The 10,754-nt window shown below is 54.5% G+C and overlaps 1 protein-coding gene across 3 annotated transcripts; it reads right to left on the bottom strand.

The window, feature by feature from the left end:
* Positions 1-249: 249 nt before the first annotated feature.
* TLX1 (T cell leukemia homeobox 1) lies at positions 250-9,990 on the bottom strand. 3 transcript variants are annotated; one of them, XM_071564129.1, is made up of 3 exons: positions 7,145-9,978; positions 5,329-5,566; positions 250-1,851 (listed from the first exon to the last, which is right to left on the bottom strand). In XM_071564129.1, exons 1-3 carry the CDS (start codon positions 7,611-7,613, stop codon positions 1,629-1,631), a joined length of 930 nt encoding a protein of 309 aa, XP_071420230.1. In that variant the 5' UTR covers positions 7,614-9,978; the 3' UTR covers positions 250-1,628. The 3 variants fall into 3 exon arrangements, with proteins under 3 accessions (XP_071420230.1, XP_071420231.1, XP_071420232.1); XM_071564130.1 differs by having other exon boundaries at positions 5,329-5,530; positions 7,145-9,976; XM_071564131.1 differs by lacking the exons at positions 250-1,851; positions 5,329-5,566 and adding an exon at positions 5,593-6,745 and having other exon boundaries at positions 7,145-9,990.
* Positions 9,991-10,754: the final 764 nt, after the last annotated feature.

The raw sequence follows: 10,754 nt of genomic DNA, 5'->3' as shown, positions 1-10,754 counted from the left end.
GCAAGCCTCCAAGAAGGGCTTTGAATAAAGCAGGTGCTAAATGCACTGCTAGGTTGAAGCCTAAAAATGTTTACAGGATCAGGGATTAAAACAAGTATATTATATCTGGAGCCTCCAAAGCCAAGTGGACCTGAGCAAAGTCAAATGGAAACGCTAACTCTATTTTCATTTTTTAAAAAAAACAGCACAGGCTTCAGCGTAGTTGTGATATGCTGTCTCCTCCCAGGAAACTAATAGACCGGGAACAGCAAGGCTTTAAATGATTTATTCAGTACCCTGGAGATTTTTTATTTTCTTTTTCATTTTCACATAAATTACACAAGCACTTTATAAAATGAATACACATAAAACACCTTGTAAGTGCATAACTTAAAACAAGAAACAAAAAACCAAACCAAAACCAAACAAATGAATTGCCTTTAAAGATCTCGCTGAAAATAGGTTTTCTGGTTGCTTGTTTATACTAACTGCTTAAATGGGCAGTGCTGGTTTAGATTATACGTAACTGAAAAATATATGATATATATATATTCCTGGCATTTGCTAGAAGTGCTTTGTTTAATTGTGTCTCATTCTCTTGGTACAATTAAAGGAACAACTAAGTTAAACAGCAGAGAGTGAAATCAATTTTTTGCTGTCAGGAACTGCATTCTAAAGGAAAACAGGTAAAATAAAACATTGGACAACATTTTGCAAATTATATGGAAATAATCCATGGAAATAAAATACATTACCGCCACAAACTGCCACCCAGGTCTTCTCATTATTAAAATATACACTGGTGGGCACAGAGTCTGTGGCAGCCAGGGACAGTTTGGGCTCTTCATACAATTGAGATATCATATTTACCATCCTCAGGAGTCTGTCAGATCCTTCTCTTGTTCCCCCCTCACAAGAAAAAATTAATGAAAAAGGGGAGGAGAGACAGCGAGGTGAGATCTGAAGGGTTCCCATCTGGCACAAGCAGAAATTACTGCTGTTTCCTCCATTTGTTGCATCCCTGAATGTCTCTGGAGTAGACAACTGGAAAAGACTCAAAGCAGAGAAGGGCTTTCCAGGGAGCCTCCTCCGTTTGTTTTAAGCCATCATTCCAAAGTATGTGTGTGTGTGTGTATATATATGTATACATATGTATATATGTGTGTGTGTATATATATATATACACACACATATATATACACACACACACATATGAATATATAAGGGTGACCCCAGGTTTTGCACTACACCACCAGTAGAATCCAAAAGTTCTCCTCTCCCCCAGCTGGGTGAATGCCGGCGGCTGTGTCTGTCAGGGTTGGGCTTTTGTCTGGAAGCACGTCAGCAAGTTCAGGGCCGACATTGGAGACTTTCAAGAGAACAAAAGGGTTGGGGGGAGGTGAGACAGCACTGCTGCTCCAGCAACCCCATGGCTGGGGAGAGTTTTTGGGGGGGCTTCCCTTGTTTTCAGTCCTTGTGGTGGGTTTCCCCAGCTGTACGCATGGGACGTGCATTTGGCCGGACAACCAGGAAGTGCCAGCCTTCCCTGGGGAGAAACAGAGTGGCTACATGTCCCATCAAGAATGCCATGTGTCCCTCTGGGGACAGCCTTGCTGGAAAAAGCTGCGTGCCACTGATGGGTGCCAGACTTATTCACAAGCAGAGGCAACAGTGGTGACACTGGTGATCTTGGTGGAGTCATCAGACCAAGGTTGGAGATTCTGGAGGGCGAAGAGAGAGGAATTGTGGACACAGATAGGGTCGGCTTGGATGGGCTGATTGATGGTTTTTTGGAAGGCCTCCTGCTGCAACTGCATGAGAATGCGGTTTGCTTGCTGCCGCTCAGCCTCCCGCTCCTCCGCTGTCTGCCTCCTAGGAGAGAGGGAGTGGTTAGGGGAGCCAGGAGAAGAAAAGGAGGGGTAGCTTCCAAGAAAATAATTTGTACTGGGTGCTCAGAACTGGAGGGTGGGAGTTAGGAAAAGAGGATCCCACATGCCCTGTACAAACTTCCAATAAATCCCATAATCTGCAGACTGGATCTCTCTGTCTTACTGGCCTCAACAAAAATTGCTCCAATCAAAAAGAGCTGGGAGCAACACATAGCTCTGGATTATTCTCTGCCCACAGGAAAAAAAAAGCAAAGACAAAACATGGAAAGGGTCACACAGTAATACTGAAACAGGTGTGATCCCCTGCAAACATACTCTGGGACCAACAACAAGAGCCAAGCATACGGTGTCTCAGTGAAGAGCACAAAGCAGGATGAGGTGGGATGGTGACTGACAATGCCACAGAACTTGGAGAGGGGCAGCATTACCCTGGGCATCCCCTTCCAGCACCCAGGTCTACCACCTTGTCTACTGAGCTGTGGTGAACAGCTGTTAAGAGTCTGGAAGAGGGCAAAAACATGCTCATGGCAGGCAGGACAAAAATCAGCAATATGTCAGCTAAACGCTAGAACCACAGTTTTTAGCAGTGAGAAAAATCAAAGCACAGAATCTGTTATGTGGACAGGGCAAAGAACAATATTTTTAGGGACAATTTGAACATGTGTCTGCCTGGCATGACACCAGCAGAGCTGATCCTGATGAGGAATGGTTCTTTCCAGTGTTGATAGTGTCTGGCTCTGGACTACCTGGGAGGAGAGAATGGGATAGGTAGAAAAGGCCTGAATGCATTTATATCCACAATGAAAATCCTACTCCCACTTGCTTGGATGACAGGTCAGTATGGAATCTGCAGCCTTCAGTCACCTCTGCTTCTACTGGTGAACATCACCTGGCACCTCCATTGACGTTGAAGGGAAAACCTGGGAGCAACTCAGAGTGCTGGTCCCAGGATGACTCCCGAATTGCCCCCTCCCTCTCTCACACCCCCAGGCCCAGCTGACACTCTCCCAGTGGCGTCAGTGGACCTGTGACACAGGAAATGGCAGTTTTTAATTTAGCAGCTCAGGGGGATGTGAGACATCTCATTCTCTCTGGCTGTGAGAATTGGAAGTGGCAGCTCTGACATCTCAGAGTACAGAACAGGGAGCCCCTGGGTCCCAGTGGGGAAGTGGGCCAGTGCTGGATGCCAGCAATGGGCTTCTGAGCACCCAAGCCTCCAGGGTTGTGGCCAGTGCTCCTGCCTGGGAGCAGGTAGATCAGAGCTCAGCCCCTGTTCTAATCACTGTGTCAACATCTCACATCAGATATCCTGGGGACAAGGGACTCAGAGCAGCACTAGCCATCCCCACGCAACGGGGGAGCCGTTCTGCCACTGCCCAATGAATATTTAATGACTTCCTGCCCAATGAAGAGGTGCTGCAGGAGGAGGGAGGGAGCCCCATGTCCAGGGTGTTCAGAAGCACTGTGGTTGTAAGTACTTCACTCTCAAGTGTCTCCCTGCTACAACCAGCTGGCCTAGTCATGCATTCACGTCAGGCTAGGATTTACAGGTTCAAATCCACCTGGAAGGTACTGTGTCTAAAGTAAGAACCCAGATCTGAGGAGGGGATCATGCAGCCACCTCACTCCAGCAGAGACACCTGGGCAAGAGGCAGGGGTAAGACTCTTTCCCTCCTAGTCTGCAGTTAAATCCCTCAGAGAGCTTAAAGCAACTTTTTTTCTTTTCAGATACTTCCTGCTGCCTAGTTCAGCCTGAGACTGCAGCAGCCTCTTCCAGCACCCAGTACTCCAGGTACTGCTCAGAGCCCAGTACCCAGCTCAGGGGCCCAGGATGGAGAGCTGGGTGTGCTGTCACCCAGGGACACGCACATCTCCATTGCAGCACCCAACATGCATGGATGCATGTAAGCGGAGCTTATATGCCTGTCTCCCTCTGGGTCAGGTTAGTGGGGTTTCTCTCATGTCTAATACTACAGCTGAGGTCTGGCTGCAGCCTTCCCCTTTGGCAGAACCAGGATTTTGTTTCTCTTTACCCAGCTATTTTTTGTAAAACACATGAATAGGTTTGTATTCTCTGCTCCTCTGCCAAAGGAGGCTGAATTTAGCCAACAGACGCAAAGAGTATTGACAGATGGATTTGTCTCACTTCCTTAGGAAACCTGGTTAGAAGACATAGCTGACCCTGTTTTGCAGGCCATGGCAGGAATGTTCCTCCTCCAGTGTTCTGCTCCTGACCAGCAAAGATGATTCTAGCTAAAGACTTCCTAACACTTGGGGGAACTGCTCTTCCATGGCCTCTCTAGGGAAGAACTCATTGGGCTTGGGGATTCACACACACCTTGTCCCCCACTTCTTACCCAACCCCAGCATCCTCACTGTCCTATTAACTCTTTAGAAGACCCTGGAGTAGTCCTTTCCCATGTTTTGAAGAAGTTGCTGCCTGCTTGCTCTCCAGCAGCCAGTGCTCAGTACCCAGCAACATCCACCCCTTCTTCTCTCAGGGAGCTCCCCCTTGCCCAGCACCCCACCACGGGCTGCCTGCCCCCAGGCCTAGGGCAGGGGATGCTCTCAGGGCTGGAGTGCCTCCCTCGGGGACATTCCGGGAAGGTGCCGCTTGGGAAGGGCAAAGTCACAGCAACAGAGCTCGGGAGGCTCCGTGCGAGCCCTGCCCCTTCTTCCTCACCGGTTTTACTGGCACACGCGGCAGCAGAACAAAAAGAAAACGTTTGGGCAAGGAGGCACCGAGAACCGCAGGGGGATGAAAATCTTCCATGCTGCGCAGAGCCTGATACTACAGCAGCCCCCTGGGGACTTCCACATGCCACTGCCAGGGAAAGAGGCACGGGAGCTGCTGCACCCATTGTTGACCCTGACAGCACTCACTGCACAGCACAGTGCACACACCTCTCATGTGTGCAAACACACATTCATCCACATCGCATACGTGCACATCTACTTGCACACAGATCTGGTGTGCTCACGCAACATACATACGTGCACACGGAACACACATGGCCTGCACCGCACCACACCCACACCCCTATGCAGGTCTGTTTTGCACTCGCACCCCCATGCACGCTCACACACACACACACACTGCATGCAGGCACTCACGGGCACACAATGGCCCTCACACAAATGCATTCACACTCACTGTGCAGATCTACACATGCATGCCCTACTTGCACACTCACATCCACAGGTGCGTGCACATACACCTCAGACTGTGCACAAGCAGCCTACACATACACACCACCCACACATTCATAGTCACAGGCACTGCACACACACACTGCTGTGCATGCACACACACGTGTACACACACATTCATATCCACACATACGCAAGACTTGCATGCCCATGCGTGGCCACCACTGTCCCTCGCAGAGCTGGTGGCAGCCAAACCTACCCCCCTGGGCTACCGCAACACCCTAGTCCAGCAAATCCCCTGGTCTCTCACCTCCACTTTGTGCGCCGGTTCTGGAACCAGGTCTTCACCTGGGCATCAGTCATCTTGAGGGCCTTGGCCAGGGCAGCGCGCTCGGCTGAGGCCAGGTATTTCTGCCGGTGAAAGCGCTTCTCCAGCTCGCAAATCTGCAGGCGGGTGAAGGAGGTTCGCGGCTTCTTCTTCTTGGGGGGGGTGCGGTTCTGGTAGGGGTGACCTATACGGCGTGTTACAGTGAAGGGTGAGAGGGCCACTGGGGGGGACACGGGAGGAGGGGGGATGAGAGGCAAAGAAGCAAGCAGCGACACATCAGCAGAGGGGCTCCGGCTCCCGGGTGGTGGGCTGGGGACACCCACCCCTCCTCTGCGAAGCCGCCGCTTCCCCGCCGAAACCCACGCACGGGCTGCAAAAATTCGGCGGCGGCCTCGGCGCTTCCCTGGGTGCTGTAGGCACCCACCGAGCACTGCTCGGCTTCGTTGACGAGCAAGGCGGCCGCTTGCCCGACGAAGTGCCCGGCGGGGAGCGGGGCGTCAGCAGTGGCAGCCGGTCCTGGCTCTGGGCCGGGGCTCCGCGTTCCGTGCCAACCAGGCTCGGGCTAATTTCGTTTGGGTGCGGCGGTAACCCCGCTGGCCCCGGCCCCAATGCCTCGTACGCGGGAAGTAACGTTCCGGGAGTTCCCATTCGTTGTTTTGTTTGCTTTTTTTGTTGTTATTTAAAAATATATATATGGTTTTGTTTGGGGTATTTTTTCTGAACTCCACGAAAAATATAATTAGTGAAAAGTCGCTTTGTGTCTCAGTCAGGAAAAGGCTGTGTGAAATCCAGCCCGGTGTGCGCTAGGGGAACGGCCCGTTCGTCCGACCGCGGCCGTGGCTGAACCCAGCGCCATCAGGTCAAAATTAATCGGGAACTTTGAAAAGTCGGGCCTCGGTTTCCGCCCTGGGAAAGAAGAGCCAGTTCGAGGACTGATTTTTCACTTTTGCAATTTCGTTGCTTTTTTTTTTGTTTAAGTCTTTATTTATTTATTTTCGTTGTTCGAGTTTTTTGCTTTGTTAGCGCAGAAAAGACAAGCCCAACTACACCTGGAAACGGCGGCAAGTCCGGGAAGAGACTCGAGCTCGAGCTCGGCTCTGCTCTGGGCTGCAAAAAGTCCCTTTTGACAGGGGAAAAGGCTGAGCCGACAGCCGCGGCCGGGGAAAACCACCCCGGCTACGATACGCAACGGTCCGGCCTTCTCGGGCGGGCGAGGGCCGGGGCCGCCGGCTGCCTTCCCACCGGCCGTACCGTGCCTCCCAATTCACTCCCCGTTTTAAAGGAAAGTTTCCTCGGGTGTTGGTTCGGCGGCAGAGAACGGGCAGCTGCGCCCGGGGCTCCCGGGAGGTGTTGTGCCGAGTTTGCCATTCGTTTTCCTCCTTGCCTGCCTTTCCTGAGCCTCATTACGGAAAAAAAAATAATTTCAAAGAAAAAATACACCAAACCAGCTTAAAAAAATAAGCACAACAAAACAAACAAAAGAAAACAAACACCAAACTACACCTACAAACAATAAAACCAACCAAAAAGTCAAAACAAACAAACGAAAAGCCACAACTAATTTTCATTTAGAGGGGACTGAATGCGCCTGATTTCCTGCCCCGTCTTACTTCTGGCCTCACCCGGGACCGGCTTGCCAGGACCATCCGGGCCGCTTTCTCCAACCGACCGGAGAAATCCGCGGCCGGATCCTGCGTGCCTCGGTGAGGACCGGCTGCCGCGCCGAGGCCGGCCGACGGGGGACCGAGCGGGACGGCGGGAGCAGGGAGGGAAGGGGTGGCCCGGTGTCCCGACTCACCTGTGAACCTGTCTTTTGTGTACCGCCTGTTGCTCTCCATCCAGGGAAAGGTGAGCCCCGTGAGACTGTTCATGCCGTTTACCGCCGGCACGGCGGCAGAGAGGGGCTGGTGGACGCCGCCGGCCACAGGGCGATGGGCCGGGACGCGGATCACCCCCCCGGCCGAGCTCAAGGTGTTGCCATTCATGCTCACCGCCATGTTCACGTTGTAGGAGCCGGGCAGGCCGCCCATGCTGCAGGAGGTGCCGGTGTAGGCGCCAGCCGCTCCGCCGCTCGCCCCGTAGCCACCCGTGACCGTGTTATAGGCGCTGCCCACGATGCAGCCCAGCCCGTAGTCCGCCGAGTCCTGCAGCCGCGGGTGAGACACCATGCAGCTGCCCGGCTCCGACGTGTTGAGAATCTGGTCGATGCCGAAGCTGATGGGCTCGGCTTGGCCTTGGTGCAGGTGGTGAGCCCCGAGGTGTTCCATGCCGCCGCCCGGGAACCTGGGCCGGACCTCCTCCCCGGGCACGGCAGCACAGCCCTGCAGCGCCCCGAAACCGGCAACGGGGCCGCGCACAGCCGGGACACGCCGGCTACACGCTCACTCCCATAGCACGATGGTCGCGCACCCCAAGAAGCCTCAGCAGAGCCACACACGGCCAAGACACGGCAGCCAAACGCTCAGCACGAAGACCCAACAGCAGAGCCATGCGCAACCCAAGCACAAGAGCGAAACACCCCCCCAGCCCAGGACAGGACAGCCATGGCCAGCGAGGCACAGAATCCAGACACCGGAGACACGATCACACCACACCTACCCACCACCCAACAGCTTCCAAGAGCGGAGACACTACACCCCCACCCACGCAAGCTGATCCCGCTCCGGTGAAACCCACTATCCCCAGGCACCAAGACACAACCACCCCGCGCCAAGAGCCACTCACCCAAGACACACACACATACACATGCACATACACACACACGAGGGTGCCCCGGGGACTCCTCGCCGCGGCGGGCGGTTGGGAGCCGAGAGCCCCGCGGAGCGGAGCAGAGCGCGGCGGAGTGCGAGTGCAATCGCCCGCCGCCCCGCTTGCCCATCAATCACCCTACCCAGGGCCTACTGCTGCAGGCCCTCACTCTCCATTGGCTGGATGCTGAGAGCAGCCCAGTGAATGACAGCAGAGAAGAGCACACGAGCAAAGGAGTTTCTTCTTCCTCAGCCCCCCCCTCACACCACTCTGCCTCCCCGGTTACAAAAAAAAATCACTATTCGGCTCGGCCTTATAAAATGAGCACTGGGTGTGCACAGCGCACTGGGAGGTGAATAAGTGGCAAGTGCCAGGCGACAAAGTGCAGATGTTTGGTTTTAGAGTTTGTGACCGTGAGCTGCTGGGAAGGGGGATCTTGGGTGCCAGCCCCGGACGAGAAATCAGGCGTCGGCCGCGATCCCCCTGGGCTGCAGCTTATCCCGAGCTCTCGTGGTGTCCCAGACACGCCATGCCCCTTTGTTACAAAAGGGTGTTCTCAATTTCAAGTCAGTACCTCTCAAAAAGCCGCGGAAGAGGACGAGGCTCTCTCATCACCGGACCTCGGAGCAGGGTTATTTAGGAGGGCATCCCCCGAGTGCCCAGACCCGTGGAAGGGGTATGACAGGAGGAGGGGATGGGCACCTGGATCACAGCCCTCCCGAAGAACTGGAGCGAGGCTCATTCCCCCGAGATGATGGCCAACCCCAGCTGCTCCCTACGGGGCAGAGGCGCCCAACGCGGCGGGGCGAGAGCTGACGGGGCACCCGCTGCTGCCAGGCCTGCAGTCAGCCACCACCGTCCGTTTCTGTGCCTCCCCGTGCGAAGATGAGTGTTTTCGTTAAAAAAATAGCCTCATACAAAATTAAAATGAAAGCCGCTATCGCAATTTGCTGGAAAACTTGTGGCCGTGGCCCGTCGGCGCCCACTCCGCGCAGCGGGGCTGTCTCCTACCTCCCATCCCTCCGCTGCTGCCGATCGGCGCTGCCTAGCGCGACCCAGCGCTCCTGGCCGCGGCGCCGCGGTTTTGCTGGCTAGTTCGTGCTCTGTCCTCCCTGTTCTCCTTGCTTCTACCTGAGATCGGCCCTCCAGGCCCTTTCCTCCTCGGATGGGGCAAAGGCTGCCCTTTATGTCTTTAACGTGCTTTTGGTTTAATACCGCCGGGAGGCTGTGGGGATCCCACAAGAGAGCCAGCTTTGGGGTACCCTCTGTGCGAAACAAATGTACTGGCGTAAAAAGTCGTGCCTGTGCACTCAAATACACCTCCTCACCAACCACGAGCGTGCCTGTGCACTCAAATACACCTCCTCACCAACCACGAGACGTATCATCCCATCCACATCCTCACATGCACCCCAACTTGCTCAGCCTCACACTCGCAAAGGTGCACACAAGCTCACAAATATCCACATGAGCCCACAGGCACCCCCGCTCACAGTCCCATGCATTTGCACTCACACACACATACATTTATGCACACTTATTCAAAAGTCCCTCCATACCCAAAGACAGTTACAACCCACCCGGCACCCACACAAATTCAGATGTGCTTTCATTCACACCTTCAGAACTGCGTATCTTTACACACATTCACTCCCACAACATGAAATGACACACCCTGGTACCTGTGCATCCAGACACCCGCAGACACGCACACACTGACACACCAGTGCTTGTGGGTTCCTTTCCTGCCATCCTCACCCCAGGCACAGCTGCACTGTGACACCCCACGCTCCATCATTATCACAGTACCCATCACGACAGCCCCACATCAGGAAGGCTGTGGAGACAGTGGGCAGCAGCAGCAACCTGCAGCTGCCCCTCAGCTCCATGCCCAGCCAGTGCCCAGCCAGCCTGCCCCCCCGCCCCCACACAGCCCAGCCCTGCCTGCCCACTGGGGTCGGGTTTCCCTCCCTCCCCATACCTGCCTCAGTTCTTGACTTCTGAACTCTTCAGGGAACTCACTGGCGCCAGCTCCATCAACCAAAGTCCTTGTGGTTAGGAGGAGCTGGGAAAGGAGGGAGGGAGCAAGGGCTGGGGCTAGCCAGGGCCGGAAGGCTGCCCTCGGGCAGAAGGCCTTCTCATCCCCCAGGGGCTGCAGCTGCCTTTGCCCTTCTCCAGGACCTGCCTAGGCTTCTTCTCCAAACCCTTCCCACACAGGAGATGTGGGGCAGAGCCTGCTCACCAGCCCTGAGCATGTCAGTTTATCTCCACAGGGAAGCAATAAAGCATGCCATGCCAGTCTTGCACAGTTCCCCAGAGTCTCCTGACAGTGGGCCCTGACATGCAAAGGGACCCAGCTATGCTGCCAAGATCAGAGGCGCAGGAGGTGCCCTCCCTCTAGGAAATAACACAGCTATCCAATGCAACTTGTGCATCCCAAAGGTCCCACTAGATGCTGGGCAAAGCCTGTGGCCTCCCCTGTGCCAGAGATCCTCCAGGCTGAGCAGATGTGCAAGGTCCCAGAGGGACTGGCCCCAAGAAATTACACAGTCACCACCAGTGAGCCAGGCTGGATGGTGAGGGTCACAGCCCCCAGCTGCTGAGCCCAAGCTAGGGGCTTTGGGGCAATAAAACCTGCCAGGAGACAGACTACAGGTAAG

This window comes from Pithys albifrons, chromosome 9 (assembly GCF_047495875.1).
Source record: "Pithys albifrons albifrons isolate INPA30051 chromosome 9, PitAlb_v1, whole genome shotgun sequence".
NCBI lineage: Eukaryota > Metazoa > Chordata > Aves > Passeriformes > Thamnophilidae > Pithys > Pithys albifrons.
Note: the sequence above shows the minus strand (reverse complement) of the source record. Positions and strands in the feature narration are given on the sequence as shown.

What these genes read in the sequence shown, in the direction of transcription:
- TLX1 (XM_071564129.1), bottom strand. Translation starts at nt 7,613, where the DNA reads ATGGAACACCTCGGGGCTCACCACCTGCACCAAGGCCAAGCCGAGCCC. An exon ending in CACAAAAGACAGGTTCACAG is followed by an intron (nt 5,567 to 7,144) that starts GTGAGTCGGGAC and finishes TGTCCCCCCCAG; the next exon opens with TGGCCCTCTCACCCTTCACT. An exon ending in AACCGGCGCACAAAGTGGAG is followed by an intron (nt 1,852 to 5,328) that starts GTGAGAGACCAG and finishes CCTCTCTCCTAG; the next exon opens with GAGGCAGACAGCGGAGGAGC.